This window comes from Cebus imitator, unplaced genomic scaffold, assembly GCF_001604975.1.
Source record: "Cebus imitator isolate Cc_AM_T3 unplaced genomic scaffold, Cebus_imitator-1.0 Scaffold218, whole genome shotgun sequence".
NCBI classification, from domain to species: domain Eukaryota; kingdom Metazoa; phylum Chordata; class Mammalia; order Primates; family Cebidae; genus Cebus; species Cebus imitator.
The window spans coordinates 3118405-3138256 of NW_016107533.1; the positions used below are offsets into that span (position 1 = coordinate 3118405).

Sequence of the window (19852 nt, forward strand, 5' to 3'; positions counted from 1 at the left end):
GTACCATGCTGTTTTGATTACTGTAGCCTTGTAGTATAGTTTGAAGTCTGGTAGTGTGATGCCCCCCACTTTGTTCTTTTTGCTTAGAATTGACTTGGCTATGCGGGCTCTCTTTTGGTTCCGTGGGCTGTTTTTGATGCCTCTCTTATTTCCATTCCTCTGCACCAGTAAGAGGGCCCCATCTTGCTTTCTCTTTCCCATTCAGTTGTTTTCTCAGGTACCTTTTTTTTTTTTTTACACATATTAATACTCTACTTCACCTCCAGTTTTAGCCAACCGCCTTACTGAGCATCTCTCAGCAGAGTTTTACCTTGTGTTTTTCTCCAAATTTTCTCTGTGAGAGAAATTGGGGAGGAGAAGGTATTGAATCTATTTTCAAATGGAAGCACAAGTGGAAGAAGGACAAGTAAGTTGAATAAGAGATACTTCAAAATAATTTTATTTTATTTAATTTTTTTGAGATGGAGTTTTTCCCTTCTCGCCCAGGCTGGAGTGCAGTGGTGAGATCTTGGCTCACTGCTACCTCTGCCTCCCGGGTTCAAGCGATTCTCCTGCGTCAGCCTCCTGAGTAGCTGGGATTACAGGCACTCGCCACCACACCCGGCTAATTTTTGTGTTGTTAGTAGAGATGGAGTTTCACCATGTTGGCCGGGTTGGTCTCAAACTCCTGACCTCAGCTGATCCACCTTGGCCTCCCAAAGTTCTGGGATTACAGGCGTGAGCCACTGTGCCTGGCCCAAGATACTGCAAAATAATTTTAAAAGCAGAGACAATTTTGAAGGTTTTCTCTCCTTCATTTCACAATTGTGCTGTTTAATTATATGAAGTTACAAGCCTCCTTGTGACTGGATGTCAAGAAAAAAAAACCAACAAGCCTCTTGAGGACAGAGCCATGTTTCACTCTCCTTTCCTATGTCCTGAGTTGCCTAGGCACGTGGTAGCTGCTTAGCAAAACCTTTGGTTCAGAGAGTTGTATTAAAAGAAATCCTGCACCTTCTGCTGGCAAAAATGTTTGCTTATGGCAAGCAAACTGGAAGACAGAAACAAGGAAAGTGGTGTCCCTATGTTATATTCAAACTATTGTTCCATAGGGGGCTATACTCCAAATAACTTCCGGATGTACACTTAGCTCTCAGCTGTCAACATTTTCTCAAAATGGTTGTAAAAATTCACAAAGCTATAGGACTGGGCAAAAACCATAGGATCTGAAAGAATTCAGAAACTTAGCTAGTTCACGTAAGGAAAATATCAAAGGAATTCTTTAAAAGGGAGACGTTTCAATTAGATTGGCATTTCTGGGGAACAAATAAATAGAGGAAACAAAAGAGTCTGGAGTAGAAGGTCCCTATAAAATCTCTAACACAAAGGCGTGACCAGAGAACTTGGAGAATAAGGTAAATGTTAGTAATTAATATAAATGGTTTTCATGCTAAAAGTGGTGATTTTTTTTTTATTAGGGTATACTGGAAGTAATACACGAGTTGGAATAACATGACCTGAGAGGCTTGGCTAATTTACAACCTCTCTGTTTTTTTGATTGTTGTATGGGGATCATGGAGTTTTTGTGGGGTTGCTACACCAGTGTCTTGCATGGGGTAGGCTATTGAGCACCAAATGAATGAACATTGACTATATAAATAAATAAACAAGTCAGAAAATATGTATGAAAGGGTTTTATTAACAGGCAAGTACTAAATAAATGTGAAGGATTAGTGTTATGATTGCATGTGCTTTGTCACAGGCTCTTCTCTGAGATCTGTATTCTCCAAGTGGAACCCATGGCCAGTACACGTAACGTGACTGAGTTGATTTTCACTGGCCTTTTCCAGGATCCAGCGGTGCAGAGAGTATGCTTTGTGGTGTTCCTCCTCGTGTACTTGGCCACGGTGGTGGGCAATGGCCTCATCATTCTGACAGTCAACATCAGTAAGAGTCTGCATTCCCCCATGTACTTCTTCCTTAGCTACCTGTCCTTGGTGGAGATCAGTTACTCCTCTACTGTCGCCCCTAAATTCATCACAGACTTACTTGCCAAGATTAAAACCATCTCCCTGGAAGGCTGTCTGGCTCAGATATTCTTCTTCCACTTCTTTGGGGTTGCTGAGATCCTTTTGCTTGTGGTGATGGCCTATGATTGCTATGTGGCCATCTGCAAGCCTCTTCATTATATGAACATTATGAGTCGTCAACTGTGTCACCTTCTGGTGGCTGGTTCCTGGCTGGGGGGCTTTTGTCATTCCATAATTCAGATTCTTGTCATCATCCAACTGCCCTTCTGTGGTCCCAACGTGATTGATCATTATTTCTGTGACCTCCAGCCTTTATTCAAGCTTGTCTGCACTGACACCTTCATGGAGGGGGTTACTGTGTTGGCCAACAGTGGATTAGTCTCTGTCTTCTCCTTCCTCATCTTGGTGTCTTCTTACATTGTCATCCTGGCCAACTTGAGGAACCATTCTGCAGAGGGGAGGCACAAAGCCCTCTCCACCTGTGCTTCTCACATCACGGTGGTCATCTTATTTTTTGGACCTGCCATCTTCCTCTACACGCGACCATCTTGCACTTTCACTGAAGATAAACTTGTGGCTGTATTCTACACAGTCATCACCCCCGTGCTGAACCCCATCATTTACACACTCAGGAACGCAGAGGTGAAAACCACTATATGGAGATTGTGGTGTAAAAAGGAGAACCCAGGGAGGGAGTGAAAAAAGAGCTTAGGGATGAAAAACTGATACAAAATGTGTGTCTGATTACTCTCTGTTCTTGAAATGGATTTTGATTTTAGTGGGACATTCAAGAATGGCAGAAACAAATATAAAGGTTTAATGGCACTGCTGCTGTGATTCTCCTTAGTAACCAAAGACACTTGGTATCCTGGTGTAACGTTCAAAGCACAGAGGTCAGATAATCTGGCTGATTCTTAGAGAACTTGATTGGCTTCATGATATCCAGCAATACTGTGGGCTTGGGGAATATGAACCCTCAAACCAAGGGCAAATGCAAAGAAGAATATGTTGACAAATGTTTTGTAGATTAAATCACCTTTTCCTTTTACCTCCTCCCTTCCTCACCTCTTTCCTTTCTCCCTTTTGCTCTTCCTCCTTCCTCATTCCCTTCCTTCTTTTCTTCCTTCATTCTTTCTCCCCTCTTTGTTCAAACTCTCTCATGATAACAGACTTATTTCATTAAAAAAGGAAACCAACTGGAGGAATTATCAGGCAACATTTAGGAAGGAGGGTACCAATGTGATCTACAATGTGGACAAGTATGTCTTTGAAAATTATATCCAGGGACTTTTTTCTATTCTTCTGGTTGGCTCTTGGTATCTTGTGCCATAGGCCATCTGGCCATGAGCCCCAGAAAAGTAGTAATTTTAGTTCTTTTGACATATTTTCACAAGCGATAGTCCTTAAATCTCTCTGGTCTTTCTCACAATGTCCAACATTCACAAACAAAATAATATCAAAATGACATAGATTCTACCTATCAATGTGGAGCGATAAAGTCAAACATTATCACAAAAACATTGTTAGTCTTATCCAGATGTGACAAATACATAATGTTAGAAAATGCTTCTTAGGCCTAACTTAAAGAATGAAGGGGAAGGTGATACTGTCCAAACATGCTTCTACTCCAGACCTCTGTCCCTGATTCTAAGTGATCATGCAAGGCCACTTCTTTTAATGCCTATTAGTATTTCTTGGTGAAGGGAAATGAGATAATCTGTGTCTGCACTTTTGGTTAACTTCTCTGCATCTCTACCTTATCCCATTGTTTCATATAATTGTACATAATTTACAGAATATTATAAAGTTGGCCCCTGTTGGCTTCGAAATTGCACATATTGGCATTGCATTTGCATGGTGTCCTCTACTTTTTCTTGAGAATCAGATGAAATAATTTAGGCAGCTTCCCTAGCATAGGGATGGAGTATCATGGGTGTGCTATGGATCTTAGGGCCCTTTTCCTCTCTATTGTAGGTGCTGGTTGAACACGTAGGTAAATAGTGGTTTTAAAGGTACCAGCAAACTTTGCCCCCTTCCCTTAGTGTTCCCATTAACTTTATCCGTAGACGACCACATGAATCCCTGAGAAAATGCTGCTGCTTCTGCTTGGAATGACTTTACCTTCCTTTTTGGTATGACAAAATCCTACACATTCTTCAAGACCTAGGTTCAAGTCACCTTCCTTATAAGGCCTTCTCTGACTTCCCTCTTCTTTGGGTTGAATTTGTGTCTCCTTTTCACACTCATTGTTACCTATTCATATAATTGCCCTATCACTTCAATTCTAATTATTTGATGTGTTTCTCTCTCAATAGATTTTCAGTTCTCAAGGGCAGGACTCTCTATGGTCCTTCTTTGCAGCTCTACATATCATGCACATAGTTGATACTTCTTTTTTTTTAAAGACGGGGTTTCACGATATTGGTCAGGCTGGTCTTGAACTCCTGACCTCAGGTGATCAGCCCACCTCAGCCTCCCAAAGGGCTGGGATTACAGGTGTGAGCCACTGCACCCAGCTCATAGTTGATACTTCATAGGTGCATGAGGAATAAACAACGCTTTAGGCTCATGCACAGTTCTTGCTATAGCAATTCTTATAGATTCCTTTTGAACACTTTCATGGTGAGGAGCACATCTTCAGAATAATCTCTTTTCTTTTCTTTCTTTTCTTTTTTTTTTTTTTTCTTTTTGAGATGGAATCTCACTCTGTCACCCAGACTGGAGTGCAGTGGCACTGTCTTGGCTCACTGCAAACTCTGCCTCCCGGGATCAAGCGATTTGATCTTCCCTCTTTGTTCAAACCCAGGCTGAGGCTCTGACATTTGTTTGGTTGTTCCAATTACCTGTGAGCCACAACCCAAGATCCAAAGTACTTAACTTCCCTGAACAACTGTTTTGCATAAATATAATGGCTAACAATAATAGGAACTTTATAAGATTATTCTGGTTGGGCGTGGTGGCTCACACCTGTAATCCCAGCACTTTGCGAACCCGAGGTGGGCAGATCAATTGAGTTTGAGACCAGCCTGGCCAACATGGAGAAGCCCCATCTCTACTAAAATCTCAAAAATTAGCTGGGCATGGTGGCGCGTACCTGTAATCCCAGCTACTCAGGATGCTGAGGCAGGAGAATCGCTTGAACCCGGGAGGCGGAGGTTGCAGTGAGCTGAGATTGAGCCACTGCTCTCCTGGGTGACAGAGCGAGACTCTGTCTCAAAAAAAAAAAAAAAAAAAAAAAAAAGAAAAGAAAAAGAAAAAGGAAAAAGAGGTTATTCTGAATATTAACTCAGAAAACATACTTGCAAAGCTTTTAGAAAAGAGCATGGTCATCAATAAATAGTAGTCATCATCATTTTTATTATTAGTACTGGTTATTAATTTTATTTTGCATGACCACTGCATCCCTGCCCACACAACAATCATTCTGCCCTGTAGAGCTACTCAGAACAGGCCTTGATTCTACCCCAAAAGCATTTGAAGACAGTTCAATAGACACTCTCTCTTGCATGCTGCGTTGCTTCCCTGAACATAAACATTCTCTGTTAGAGTGTTTACCTGGCACATCATAGGTACTCACTTAGTATTTGTTAAATAAATGACTGTAAAATAGCTTTCCTCTAATCTTTTATGCTAAATGCTTTTATATCTTGTTAATGTATATTTTAAAGCATTTGCTCCAGAACTAAACACAGTGAAGGCTCCCCGCTTTCTCTTGATGTCTTGCTCTTATTAAAGCAGGCTGGGACTTTAGGATGCAGGTTGTGATAGGAGCCCCTTAACTCGTGGACAGGTTTGGTTTCCTCTCTGAAGAGCTATGAATAGAACATCATCAATGAACTCTGAATGGCTGGACACTTCATAGGCAGATAATATCTCCTCTAACTGAATGGTCAGAATTCTTAGAGATTATGTCACCTACTCTCAACCCTCAAGAGAATTGAGTCTTAGGTCTGTTGATGGCTGATGGCTCACTTTGTTCTGGCCTTGCTGAAAGAAGCACAGAAGTTAAAGGAAAATATTTTTTCATTGTTTTAAGAGACAGAGAATTTGTAAAATTTAAAAAATGTCTTCTCACTTAACAGAAGTAGTAATAGTCTAATCATACCGATTAGCACTAGAGAGGATGTAGTTAAATCTTGGTTGTTGATTTTATCATAATATTAAAAAATGTATTTTTTAAGAGAAGCAATATAATATACTTTCTTTAAAGAAAAATTAGTAGAGTGCTGTAAACTACTCAGAAGTAATAATAAATTACATATAATAAATTAATAAATAAATTCCATATAATTTTGTATCCTTTGTCTATTAATTATTTGTTCTATTTAGGTATAGGTTTGACTGCATATAACAGGGAAAAAAATAAACTTTTAATGAGATAGAATTAGAAAAGTTTGGAGGTAGAAAGAAAGTCCAGCCCTGACGGAGATACCTGTGCAGTTCACGATGGCAGTGCTTCTGAGCCTTAAGGCATGGGGAAAAAATATGGTAGTGTCTGAGCACTTGAAATATGGCTAGTGAGGCCCAGGAAGTGAATTTTAAATTTATTCACTTTTAATAAGTTAAATTTCAATATCCACATGTGGATGACACTGGACAACACAGCTCTAGCATTGCATTTCTATTCCAGCGGACAGGAAAAGAGAAAGGAGGAGGAAAAACTGATCACTTTCCCTTTCAGGAGATTTCCCAAAAGTGCCATATAGCGTTTTTGCTTTCAGCTTACTTGTTAACAATCAGTAGCATGGCCAAACTTGATTATAAAGGAGGCATGGAACTATACTTTTTTTTTTTTTTTTTTTTTTAGGTATAGTTTTGTTTTTTTTTTTTTTTTTTTTTTTTTTTTTTTTTTTTTTTTTTTTTGAGTTGGAGTTTCGCTCTTGTTGCCCTGGCTGGAGTACAGTGGTGCTATCTGGGCTCACTGCAACTTCCGCCTGCTGGGTTCAAGTGATTCTCGTGCCTCAGCCTCCTGAGTAGCTGGGACCACAAACGTGTGCCACCGTGCCTGGCTAATTTTTATATTTCTAGTAGAGACAAGGTTTCACTATGTTGGCCAGGCTGGTCTCGAACTCCTGACCTCAAGTGGTCCACCTGCCTCAGCCTCCCAAAGTGCTGGGATTACGGGTGTGAGCTACCATGCCCGGCCAATCGTAATCTTTTATACTGTGTGGAGTTGTGTTCAGTGAAAACTCAGGGTTCCATTCTGTTCTGCTTCTTTGTTGATTCTGTTCTTTGCTATTCAAGGTATATTTTTAGTTCTTTAAAATTAAATTAAAAAAAATTTCACATATGAAATAAGAGGTAATGGACAAAACGGGGATATATTTTATAGCAAAGAATCAAAGTGTATCAAATCATATATACGGACATATGTCCATATAAATATATTCATATAAATATGATTTGAAGTAGAGACGGGGTTTCACCATGTTGGCCAGGCTGGTCTCGAACTCCTGACCTCAGGTGATCCAGCTGCCTCAGCCTCCCAAAGTGCTGGGATTACAGATGTGAGCCACCATGCCCAGCCCATATATATATTTTAAACTTACTTCTCATGGATCATATGTGGTGAAAAATTCCCAGTGGGCACTTTCATCTAGAGAATATTGTTTTCAATCACATGATATTATTAGCTTCAGGTATGTATTGTGATCTATATTCTTTTGTGTAATCTGGTGAGTGCTTGGATGTATAAGAGGTTCTCGGTAGGTGTTTGTTTCAGTGAAGTAGCTTAGAGAGAAACCCTTTTCTTTTTTTAAAAATTTAATTTTATTGTTTTCATTTCTTGTAAACAAAAATGGGATACATGTACAGAATGTGCAGGCTTGTTACTAGGTATACATGTGCCATGGTGGTTTGCTTCACTTATTGACCTGTCCTCTAAGTTCTCTCTCCGCATCCCCCACCCGCAACAGGCCCTAATGTGTGTTGTTCTCCTCCCTATGTCCATGTTGAAAGAAACACTTACTCTTGCTGCCGTATGCTTTGCTGCTGACTGCCAATCTGGGACCCTCAATTGAAAGTCAGAAAGATTGGTCATGAGTCCCAGAATTCACTAAGTTCTGTGTGACTTTGGGCAAATAACCATTTCTCTTCAATTTCATTTTCTAATAATAAAATTAAATACATTAAAATTGGCTGGGCACAGTGGCTTATGCCTATAATCCCAGCACTTTGGGGAGCCAAGGCAGGAGGATTGCTAAGGGGTTTGAGACCAGCCTGGACAACAGGATGAAACCCCATTTCTATAAACAGTATGAAAAACTATGCAGGCATGGTAGTGCATGCCTATAGTCTCAGCTATCTGGGAGGCTGAAGTGGATCATCTGAGTCACAGAGTTGAGGCTGCAGTGAACCATGATCACACCACTACACTCCAGCCTGGGTGACGCTGTCTCTCTCTCTGTGTGTACACACACACATATATGCACACACACACGCACGCATGTTAGATTGCTAATATTTAATGCTGAACGAGTATATAGCAGCTTAATGAGTGAGTAAGAAGCATATTATAGAGTGGTTTACATTCTCTAAAGTGCTAGACATGACGTGAATTAGGGTTGCGATCTTTGTTTCATTGCAGGGCACTCACTGCTTGGCATCCAGCACACCTGCATTGAATCCATGGCCAGTACAAATCATGTGACTGAGTCAATGATCACCAGCCTTTTCCAGGATCCAGCAGTGCAGAGAGTGTGCTCTATGGTGTTTCTCCCCGTGTGCTGCCCATGACAGTCAGTATCAGCAAGAGTCTGCATTACCCCGTGTACTTCTCCCTGTCTACCTGTCCTTGGTGGAGATCAGGTACTTCAATGTTGTCCCTAAATTCATCACAGACTTACTTGACAAGATTAAAGCCATCTCTCTGGAGGGCTGTCTGGCTCAGATATTCTTCTACTTCTTTGGGGTCCCCTGGATCTTCCTCTTCACACTGATGACCAATGATCAATATATGGCTAACTGCAAACTTTATTACTACACAACCATCATGAGCTACCTGTCTGTCACCTTCTGGTGGCTGGTTCCTGACTGAGGGGCATAATTCATTCCATGGTTCAGATCCTTGTCTCTGTCCAATTGCCCTTCTGTGGGCCCAACTTGATTGACCACTCATTCTGGGACCTCCAGGGCTTAGTCAGGCTTGCCTGTACTGACACCTTTGTGGAGGGTGTTATTGTGTTGGCCAATAGTGAATTAATTAGTCGCTGTCTTCTTCCTCATCTTGGTGTCCTCATGTTATCATCATCCTAGTCAATTTGAGGAACCATTCTGCAGAGGAGAAGTGCAAAGCCCTCTACACTTGTGCCTCTTATTTGGTATTTTGGACTTGCCATCTTCCTCTACATGTGACTCTTCTCTGCCTTTGCCAAAGATAAACTCATGGCTGTATTTGTACATGGTCATCACCCTCATGCTGAACCCCATCATCTACACGCTCAGGAATGCAGAGATGAAAATCACCATAAGGAGATTGTTGGGCAGGAAAGTGAAATCAGGGATGGAATAAAAATGTAAGAATTTGCTCAAAGTAGCAGCAAAAATATTAAAAGATAGTAAAAAAAAGTTACAAAATATAATCTCAAACCCTTTTAGAAAGCCTAAAAGTTTTTTTCATGGTTTCAGTAGAAGTTTCAGCTAGAAGCAGCCTAAATCCCCTTTACATGTAGTTAATAAGTAAAGCAAATAGCTAAAGTATATAAAGAAGTTTACCTAACCAACTTGTTTACTCACGTGGTCTTAAAAGTAACCCTTAAGCCAAATAGCCCTCTCAAGAAGTTAACCAAAAATATTACCAACTAATAGTGTTTATCAAAACCTAACCTTTAATCTTTCTCTACAAATGTATTAACTTAAAGCCTCTGTTACTAACTTTAGTAAGCGCCATGTAGCTGCAGTCTCTCTCTATAAAAACTCATGACCCCTCAAATCACTCATTCACTGTATTTTGTATGTAAGTGCATTTACTCGTCCTTCGTGCAGATGGGGTCTGTGAGACAGACCCCAGCAAATGACAACATGAAAAAAAATAGCACAAAGGGAGAGACCATATATGCAGTCTGATTTTTGTCAGCTATGAAGGAATAGAGCAAAAGTTAGACTATTTTATTTTTTTGTTGTATTTCAGATGAGTAGCTTATACTCCATGGTATCAATCAGAACCCGCTCATAGTTGTCAGTATTTTGGAGAATGTTGAAAACTTTCTCTTCTTCAGTAGTCCATAATGCAAAGTGCATAGACTGTAAGGAGAAATCATCTAGATTGGAGCCCCCCACCCTGTCATCTGTTAGCTGTGTGACCTTAGATTTATTCAGCTCACATGTTGGTGATAGCCTGCTGTGGGATGTGGAAAGATTATGGCCCTTGGAGACCAAAGTTCATGTTTTGCTTCATCCCTTCTTACCAGTGTGATCTTGGGGGTGTTCCAGGAAGGCTTATTTGGTATCCCCCACCCCATTAACCTGATTCTAATGCCTGAAATGCCATGGTAGGCGCTTTAGTTCATGAGAAATAGAGACATTGTTAGAGTGCACATGTCTCTGGGAGGTGAAATAAAAGCTATGATTAACCCCTGATGTCTTAATCTGCATGATTTTATAAGACCCTTCTCTTTCTAGATGGTTGTTATCTGGGCATTGTAAGGACAGCGATGTAGTCAAGAATACATTCAGTTATAAATACGATGCAACTTACATCATACTTCTGTCATACATTCAATGGCTTAAGCTAAATCCAGCTCACTGCCTGCTTTTATATTGCCTGAGAACTAAGAATGGGTTTTACATTTCTAAATAGTTTTCAAAAAACCTCAGAAAAATGTTTTGTGACCCATACAATAATAATTCAAAGCGTCTATAAATAAAGTTTTATTGAAGCAAAGACATGCCCATATTTTATCTATTATCTATGTCTGTTTTCATGCTACAATGGCAGAGTTGAGTAGCTGACAGAGACTGTATGGTTTGTAAAGCCTAAAACATTTACCATCCAACCCTTTGCAGAAGAAGTTAGCCCACCCTGAGTTTAAGCCATAAAAGCATTTATTTCTTACTCAAGGGGAAGTTTGGAGTTCAGTAGTTGCAGGATTGCTTTGCCAATTCTATGATGCCAGCACACTGGGTTGGCGCCTCTTCAGTTCTCTGGATTGTCCCTTCACGGTTGCAAGATGCAGATGGCAGGAGCTCTGGGCATCATGGCCTCACACAAGGGATGGGAGAGGCTCACTTTTTATTTTGGGAAATATTTCCCAGAAATTCTCCAGTACAATTCCTCTTATTTGTATTCTTAATGGTGAGAACTAGATCATATCTACCCTGAGATGCAAAGGAGGGTTGGGAAAAGAGTGTTGGAAAGGGGAGGGAATGATAAGATTGACTTACATTAGGCACAGATTTCCCCCTGGGGAGGGCACACTGCTGCTTGAACAGCATCAGAATTCTGTTACTAAGGAGGCGTGTCTGCCACAGGGAGTTTTGGTGGAGGAGGTCTCCTGGAGGGTGGTGCACATGGGCATAGTGCTGTGGTTGAGGGATTTGACTCTGGTGCCAGGCAGACTGAATGCAACCCAGCTCTACTACTTCATGACTGCACAACCTCAGGCAAGCGACTACTGCTCTCTGTGATTCAGTTCCCTCAGCTTGGAAGTTTGGGCAAGTGTAAGAGCTGTTTCAATGTTCACAGCTTTCTTGAGAGTGAGCCCTACATTAATTTCCCTGTGGAGGATTTAGAATGGTGGCCCTGGAATGTGAGTGCCTGGGAGTTGTGAGTAGGAATCAAGTCATCTTCGGAGTCCTTGCAGGCAGGGCTTGGGTCTTGTTTGCATATGTGTCCCTGATTTCTGGTTCTGGGTCAATTCACTACAGATAAATTTGCCAAATAATGATTTGCTAATTTAACGGAATTACCATATAATTAATTTACTGTACTTCGGATTAATCAAAACCCAGTTGTGTTAACTGTTTGTGAAACTTATAGCACTTAAGTTTTGCAGATGCCTGCATTAAGCAATTTGGGGGAGGAGGATTTTTGTGTATTCTCAATTTCAATTTTCTTGGAAATAATGAATATCAAGAATTTTATGTACATTGGTTTCACCCTTCCAGTGAATTTTCAGTCTAGTCAACTTTCTTATTTTTCTTCATTCTTGAATTGACTTTTCTCAAGAAAGGGACCCATGTACAGGTAATAGATGAGGAATTATACCTGCATATGTTTTCATGTGTGTTAACCAAACTTACCTGAATCAGGTTGAATGATTTGCCTCAGTTCTTTAATTCTTGCGTCTATACCCTGTTCCTTGTCACTTTGCAGTTATTCCCATCAGATGTAGAATATATGTTTCCATCCCCTGACTTTAGGCTCAGCCATATGATTCCCTTTGGCTAATGACATGGGGTGGGTGGAAATGATGCTGCATCAGTGACAGCCTAGGCCTTACCAGGCCTTGTGTATTTCTGTTTGCCTCCCTGTGTCTCTGTCATGATCACGAGATGATGGGCAGCCGCACTATAGCCTGAACTGCGGAATGAGCACACATGGAGCCGAACTTTTCTAGCTGACCCACCAAGCTGTGGCCTGAGGCAGAGCTTCCCCAGCCCACCTGCAGACCCATGAACTTGAGAATAAATGTTTCTTGTTGTATGCTACCGAGGTTCTATGGTCGTTAATGTTGCACAAGCTCACTAGTCTTGACCTGGTGAATATGCATGTCAGAGGAGAGCAGAAAAGTCAATGGTCTGGATTAAAAGTGGTTAATATTTACCAGACTTGGCATACTTACCTCACAGTTCTTTATAATGATTTTGCTAAGCATGAACATTGAGCATGGCCTTTTTGCTGTCTTGAGGGCTTTGCCCTTGATTTAACTGTCTGGAAATTGTGTTTGCAAATTTCTGCCTAGTTGGCATAACTCAATTGCTTTTTTATGTTCAATGGATTTGTTGTTCCAGATGTGGTGGATGCTGACTTTGTGTATGTTTACAATCCAGATTTCGTAGAGCTTCTTAATTAAGAGGAAAAGGATTAACTGAGATTGGAAGTGGAAGCATATCTTTGGTGAATTAATAATTCAGTGAACTGGCCATGTGCCTCATAGTGAAATTGTTGAATTGGGTAATCTTGTGAATTGACTGTTGGTAATTTGGCCATCTGGCAAACTATAGCTGGCGAGTTGATTTTAGGTGAATTGCTGCTTTTGCACCTAGTGTGATAAGTGACAGATGGAAGATGCTCAAGAGCTGCAGAATAGATAAAATATATTGAAACTATGTCAGCATTATTAGTCTTTATCATTTGGGAAGGGTTTGAACCAGAAGTGAGATTGCTTGAAGCAGCCAGAAAAGAACTTATTTGAGAGATAGAAATAGTGTTCATATATTATCTTGCAACAAAAAATACCAACTGTCCAAACTAATACATTAAATCCATATTTGAACTTATTAATTGATATATCCTGTATTCACATCATACCTTATGCATATTTCAAAGCCCTTTCACATTCATTACTTCACTCGTGTCTCGTTGCAATCCTGTGAGATCAATGAAGTATGAATTAATCATTCCCAGTGTACAATTTGACAAGAAACATCATTTAGATTAGGTTTCGGCTGCAAGGGTCAGATTCTAAACCAAGATAAAAGTCAAAAAGTTAACAATCTGGATTAGAAATGTTCTCTATTTTGTTTTTCCATCCTTTATAGTATTAATTCCCAAGGTCACTGCATGTCCCCAAATGGCTGCTGGAGCTCCAGTCATAATGGCAGCATCCTGTTATTAGAAAGCAGGAAGAGACGAAATAAGGCATGTCCCATTCCTTGAGGTTTCAAGGGAGGCTGGGTAGTGTAATTTTCACTCCAGGTGGGCATGTGCCCTGATAAAAATTCAGGGGTTCTAATACTATAGAAGGAAGTAGGAGGAAACCACTATTAGGAACACTAGCGATTTCTGTTCCAGGGTAAATCCAGCACAAAGCCTGGGCACAAATTAGGATATTCGGATTCCCAGACCAGAGGTTTCCTTCATTGTGGTTTCCCATCCCTGTTAGATTTTACTTTATGAAAATGATTTTGTTTAATTTTTACCTTAAAAAAAGTTGACAGATAAAAAATTTATGTATTTATCATGTATGATACATTTTGAAACACATATATATATACACACACATGCGCACATTATGGAATGGCAAAATCTAGCTAATTCACATACATTACTTCACAAAGTTTTTGTTTTTGTGGTAATAACATTTAAAATGTATTCTTAGTAATTGAAGTAAAATCCACATTCAAAAAAATGTATAGACCTTAAGTGTACCATCTAATGGGTTTTGACGAATTTATATTTCTGTGAACCGACTTCCCAACCAAGATGTAGAATATTTCTGTCACCCCAGAAACTTCTCTCCTGACTCCTTCCAGGCAATCTGCACCCTCCTCAGGCAACCACTGATCTAATTTCTCTCATCATGAATTAGTTTAACCTGTCCTAAGCTTGTTTAAATGAAAGCACGTACCCTTTTCTGTGTGGCTTCTTTCACTTTTTGGGTGAGATCATCTTTGCTTGCCTTGTGCATTGTGGGAGCTTTCACAGCACCCGTGGCTTCTACCCACTCAATGTAAGCAGCACTCTTTGCCCAGCCAGGTTGTGACCATGGAAAACGTTCCCAGATCTTGTCGAATATCCTCTGGGGGCAAAATTGCCCTTGGTTGAAAACCACTGATCCGTAACTCATTCACACCAGACACAGAGAAGGGCTACTTCAGTTTTCTGACACTCGTGGTCTCTATTCCATGGGCCCCCTATTCTGAATGGTGTCATTTTATGTAAGGCCATGTGACTGAGTTCTTGATAAGCAGAGGCAATAGCTCATGGACCTCTGAACAGCCACATGTAGAGAAAGTACAAACATGGGGTGAATTGAATTTGTTCACAATTTCTGTTTCTTTCTAAACTTGTTCCCTACAAGGAAGTTTGAGATTTTCCTACCAGTGTGAGTTGTTTTCTGCAAGTTGTTTCCTACAAGGAATTTGAGGCCCTGCTTCCCATGAGGTGGTCTGCCTGATTAGGAAGGGGAAAGGGTACAGGTCTCTAGGGACCCAGCTTCTCTCACCTGATCACATGCCTCCTCCCCTAGTGTCTTAAGCACTGTGAACTCAGGGCTGAGCTGCCAGGTTCTAAGTTCTCTGCGGAAAACCTTGGGGGGCAAGTCTACTTTGCTCTTCTTTTAAATCAGGTGTAATTGAAACCCCAGTGGCTTAGCATTTCTCAGCATTTCTAAGCCTGAGGCTGCAGGGGAGCAGATCTTCTCTGTCTTGTGACTCCAGTGAGGCAGGAGCTCTGGCTGGTAGTGTGGCCTTTTGTAAAGCTTCTTGATTGGTGAACTGGGAAACCTGTGTGAGCCTAGGGCTGTTCTCAGGGTGTTATTTACCTCTCTGTGGTTAGAACAGTATAGAGAACTGTGGTGACAACCAGAAAGCCACAGAAACACTGGGGTGAGTTTTGTTTTGTGACCATGGGCTTCTTTGGTAGTGATGATTGATTCCACCTTGAAAGTAAGAGAATGGTTCCAGGAAGTATATAGCACATTACAAGGGACTTTCACATCCATCTGGTCTTTGAGGCGAACACAAGTGCTAGGCTCTGCGATTCAGAGATGAAGAAGGTGTGGTGTTAGTCCTTGGGGAACTTTCTTCTCTTAATATTTACTGAGCACCAACAGGGTACCAAATACAGTGCTAAGAAGGCTGGGAAGATACATATCCAGTATTATTCATTCTTTCTACATTCACTGAATGCTATTGCATGGCTGGCACTGCAGTAAGCATTGGAGATGGAGTGGTGAGCAACTGTCAACTCTGCCTTAAGGAAACCCACACTCCAGTGGGCAGATGGCCACTCAAAAACAATGATAATTCAGTGTGGTAAGTGCTGGGATTCCAAAACGTCCTGAGAGAAGAGGGGCCCCAGGCAGAGAGGGCCTGTGAACTGGGGAGATGGGCTTCCTATCTTGGAGAGGAATCCAGGCAGCACATAGGACTGGCCCTTAACTTATCTTGGGATGGACTGGGAGTGGGATTTAGGACCTACCTGTGAGGGAGGCATTATCTGCATGTTACAGTCAGAGCTTGAGTCTCTGAGACATTAAAGAACTTTCGAGATCTTACACAAACCCTCCCTGAAAAATCTGACTACGAATCCAGGAGTTCAGACTATTAGTGCTTTCTTCTGTGAGAAACTTCTTGGTAAAGTTCCCCAGCTGATCTCAGAGTTTGGGGCTGGCCTTTCTTTGTTTCTGTAACTATACGCTCTGTCAGTGATTTCCTTCTGGCTCATGGTGGTCTTTAATCACTTGAGATTGCCCCACTCATGGAAGCAAAGAAGCTTTGTGGTCTGAGTGGAAGTGATCTGGCTCCCAGGCTCAGGTGGCCGGGAGTGTTACTGTAGGAGAGACTATGTGGATATACAAAACCTCAGCCACCTTGGACAGAGTTTAGCGTGGGCCAGGACAGCCTGCCAGTCAGTCGGTGAGCAGTCTTGGTGATGCCCTGAGGTGTTGAAAGCCTGGGCTATGAAGGATGTGTCAGAGCATGAGAGGGCACTGGGATGTATGTGTGTGTATGTGTGGGGGTGTGTGTGTGTGCGTGTGTGTGTGTGTGTGTGTGTGTGTGTGTGTGTGTGTGGTGGGGGGTGTTGGACCTTTGTTGCCACTAGAGGATGGGATTGGAGAAACTGAAGGTGCCAGTAAAGAGGAGAATTGTGCACGGATTGAGTTGAGCTGGGCCCTTGGAAGAGGACAAGCTCACCAAGGGACCAAGTGTAGAATATGAGAATTAGAGGGAGAAGCAGAAATAAGAGGAGATGTTGATTGTCAAAGGTGGTCCACCAGGGAGATCTCTTCTAAAGACTGAATGGTACGTGGAGAGGTTGAGGACATGGTTCTGCAAAGCGAGGATAGAAAAGAAGATCAGGAGCAGTGGCTCATGCCTGTAATCCCAGCACTTTGGGAAGCCGAAGTGGGTGGATTGTTTGAAATCAGTTGTTTAAGACCAGCCTGGGCAACATGGTGAAACTCTGCCCTTCAAAAAATATAAAAATTAGCAGAGCGTGGTGGCACATGCCTGTAGTCCTAGCTACTCAGGAGGCTGAGGTGGGAGGGTCACTTGAGCCTGGGGAAGTCAAGGCTGCAGTGAGCCAAGATCATGCCCCTGCACTCCAGCCTGGGTGACAAAGTAAGACCCTGTCTCAAAACATGAAAAAAAAAAAAAAAAAAAAAAAAAAAAAAAAAAAAAAAAAAAAAAAAAAAAAAAAAAAAAAAAAAAAAAAAAAAAAAAAAAAAAAAAAGAGAAAGAGGTGGAATGAAAGAAAGCTGTAGGCACAAGATGATGTAAAACACTCAAAGGCAATAGAAAGACATCTAACATGGAGACATGGAGACAGTATCAGTATCCTGGCTGTTTCCACATTGTCCAATGAGGGGACTTACTAACTTCCTAACAGAGCTCCTCCTCTGATCTATTTCCACTGGACAGCGCTTTCCGTACTTTGAGTCTCTACATACACAGACTTTGTCTGATCCTGTAGACAATGGAAAATCATCAAGTATGTTCATCAACTGGAAAGTAAAATTACTTTGGGACAGTTAGGGTCCCCAAAGGCCTTAACAGTCCTTCACGAATTGGTACTAATGCCTATCTACAGCTTTATTTTTTGCTATTCTTCTCTTTATTTCAGCCACACACAAGGCCTTCGTACTTGCTCTCTGCCTTCTTGGAATGCTCTTCCTTTCTACACATAACTAACTCCTACTCATGTTTCCATTTCTACGTCACAAGTGTCTCAGCTATGCAAAGGCTTTACTGTAATTCAGTCACTCGGGGAAGAAGAAGTCTTTTGTATCATTTCAGGTCACACCACCCATATTGCTGCATCTTGGTGACAGCCTCATGGCTAACATACACAATGTGACGGAATTCATTTTTCTGGGACTTTCTCCCAATCAAAAGGTGCAGAGGGTTTGCTTTGTGATATTTCTGTTCTTGTACACAGCAATTGTGCTGGGGAATTTCCTCATTGTGCTCACTGTCATGACCAGCAGAAGCCTTGGTTCCCCCATGTACTTCTTCCTCAGCTACCTCTCCTTCGTGGAGATCTGCTACTCCTCTGTGACAGCCCCCAAACTCATCTCGGATCTGCTGGCTGAAAGGAAGGCCATATCTTGGTGGGGCTGCATGGCACAGCTTTTCTTCATGCACTTTTTTGGTGGCACTGAGATATTCCTGCTCACTGTGATGGCCTATGACCGCTATGTGGCCATCTGTAAGCCCCTCAGCTACACCACTATCATGAATCAGCAGGTGTGTGCTGTCCTTGTAGGAACAGCCTGGGTGGGAGGCTTCATGCATTCCTTTGCCCAAATCCTTCTGGTCTTCCACTTGCCCTTCTGTGGCCCCAATGTGATCAATCACTATTTCTGTGACCTGCTTCCCCTTCTAAAACTTGCCTGCTCTGACACCATCCTCATTGGTCTGCTGATTGTTGCCAATGGAGGGACCTTGTCTGTGATCAGTTTGGGGGTCCTCTTAGCATCCTATTTGGTCATATTGTTCCATCTGAGGGCCTGGGGCTCTGAGGGGCAGCGCAAAGCTCTCTCCACCTGTGGGTCTCATGTCACTGTGGTTAGCTTGTTCTTTGGGCCCTGCATCTTCATCTATCTGAGGCCTTCCACCACTCTGCCCATAGACAAGGTGTTGGCTGTGTTCTACACGGTGATAACCCCGCTCCTGAACCCTGTCATCTATTCCCTGAGAAATGCTGAAATGAAGAAGGCCATGAAGAGGCTGTGGATTAGGACACGGAGACTGAATGAGAAGTAGTGGCTGAGACTTGGTATTGATGCTTGGGTTCAGAACGATTGCTGAGTCCCAACTGAAGGCGCAGAATAGGTTGAAGGGAAAGTTCACAGGACTTGTTAGTTCCAGATTATTCTGCCTGGCCTCCCTCTTTTAAAAAAAGTTTGTATAATATTTCCTTTTGTGCATGTACTAATTTTTTACCACCATAAATAACACTGTAGTAAATATTCTTGAATAGACATCGTTAATCATACTTCTGGTTTTCTTTTAGGCTTATTTCCTGGAGTGAATTTAGCGTTAGAGTGTAAAAACCTTTTGTGCACGGTGTTACATTGTTTCAATTACCTTGTGAAAGTACTCTTGACAGAACAGAATCCTGTCATTAAACACTTTTTTTTTTTGGATAAGAAATACAATTTTTCATTGTCTTAAAGTATCTTTCCTCAGGATACCTAGGAGTATGAATTACAAAGAGAAAAATGTAACTTTATAGTCCCTCTCCTCTAAACAATTGCCCAAAGTTAACATCACCAGAAATGAGACCCATTGATGCCATGCGCCTCTTGATCTGGTGCTCTGGAGAGACACACAGTATCATTATTGTGCTATTCTTACCAAAAATATATAACCTGAGTCTAATCATAAAAAAACACAAGGAGAGCCTGAAGAACATTCTGCAAAACTACCGTCCTTCACTCTTCAAATGTGTAAAGATAAAGAAAGAAGGAAGAAGTACTCCAGATTAAAGATAGGTGATGAGGAAAGGCAACATGTGATCCTCGATTGGATCTTGGATATTAGATAAAGGACATTTGTGGGACAAAACTCTGTAGATGAGATAATAAAGTTACATGAATGTTAATTTCCTGATTTTGATCATTGTGCTGTGTTTGTCTCAGAGAATGTTCTTGCATCTAGGAATTGCTTATGGAGATAATCTAGAGATAAAGGGACATCATGTTGGCAGCTTTCAACATTCAGAAAAATTATCATTT

The 19852-nt window shown here is 41.4% G+C and overlaps 2 protein-coding genes and 1 pseudogene across 2 annotated transcripts; all 3 read left to right on the forward strand.

The window, feature by feature from the left end:
- The first annotated feature begins 1753 nt into the window (after positions 1 to 1753).
- LOC108318424 (olfactory receptor 4B1) lies at positions 1754 to 2708 on the forward strand. Its single transcript, XM_017549457.2, has one exon. The coding sequence runs from the start codon at positions 1779 to 1781 to the stop codon at positions 2706 to 2708; it is 930 nt and encodes a 309-aa protein (XP_017404946.1). The 5' UTR covers positions 1754 to 1778.
- Positions 2709 to 8636: 5928 nt separating this feature from the next.
- Positions 8637 to 9519, forward strand: LOC108318425 (annotated as a pseudogene).
- Positions 9520 to 17924: 8405 nt separating this feature from the next.
- LOC108318426 (olfactory receptor 4X2) lies at positions 17925 to 19032 on the forward strand. Its single transcript, XM_017549458.1, has one exon. It carries the CDS (start codon positions 17949 to 17951, stop codon positions 18876 to 18878), a length of 930 nt encoding a protein of 309 aa, XP_017404947.1. The 5' UTR covers positions 17925 to 17948; the 3' UTR covers positions 18879 to 19032.
- Positions 19033 to 19852: the final 820 nt, after the last annotated feature.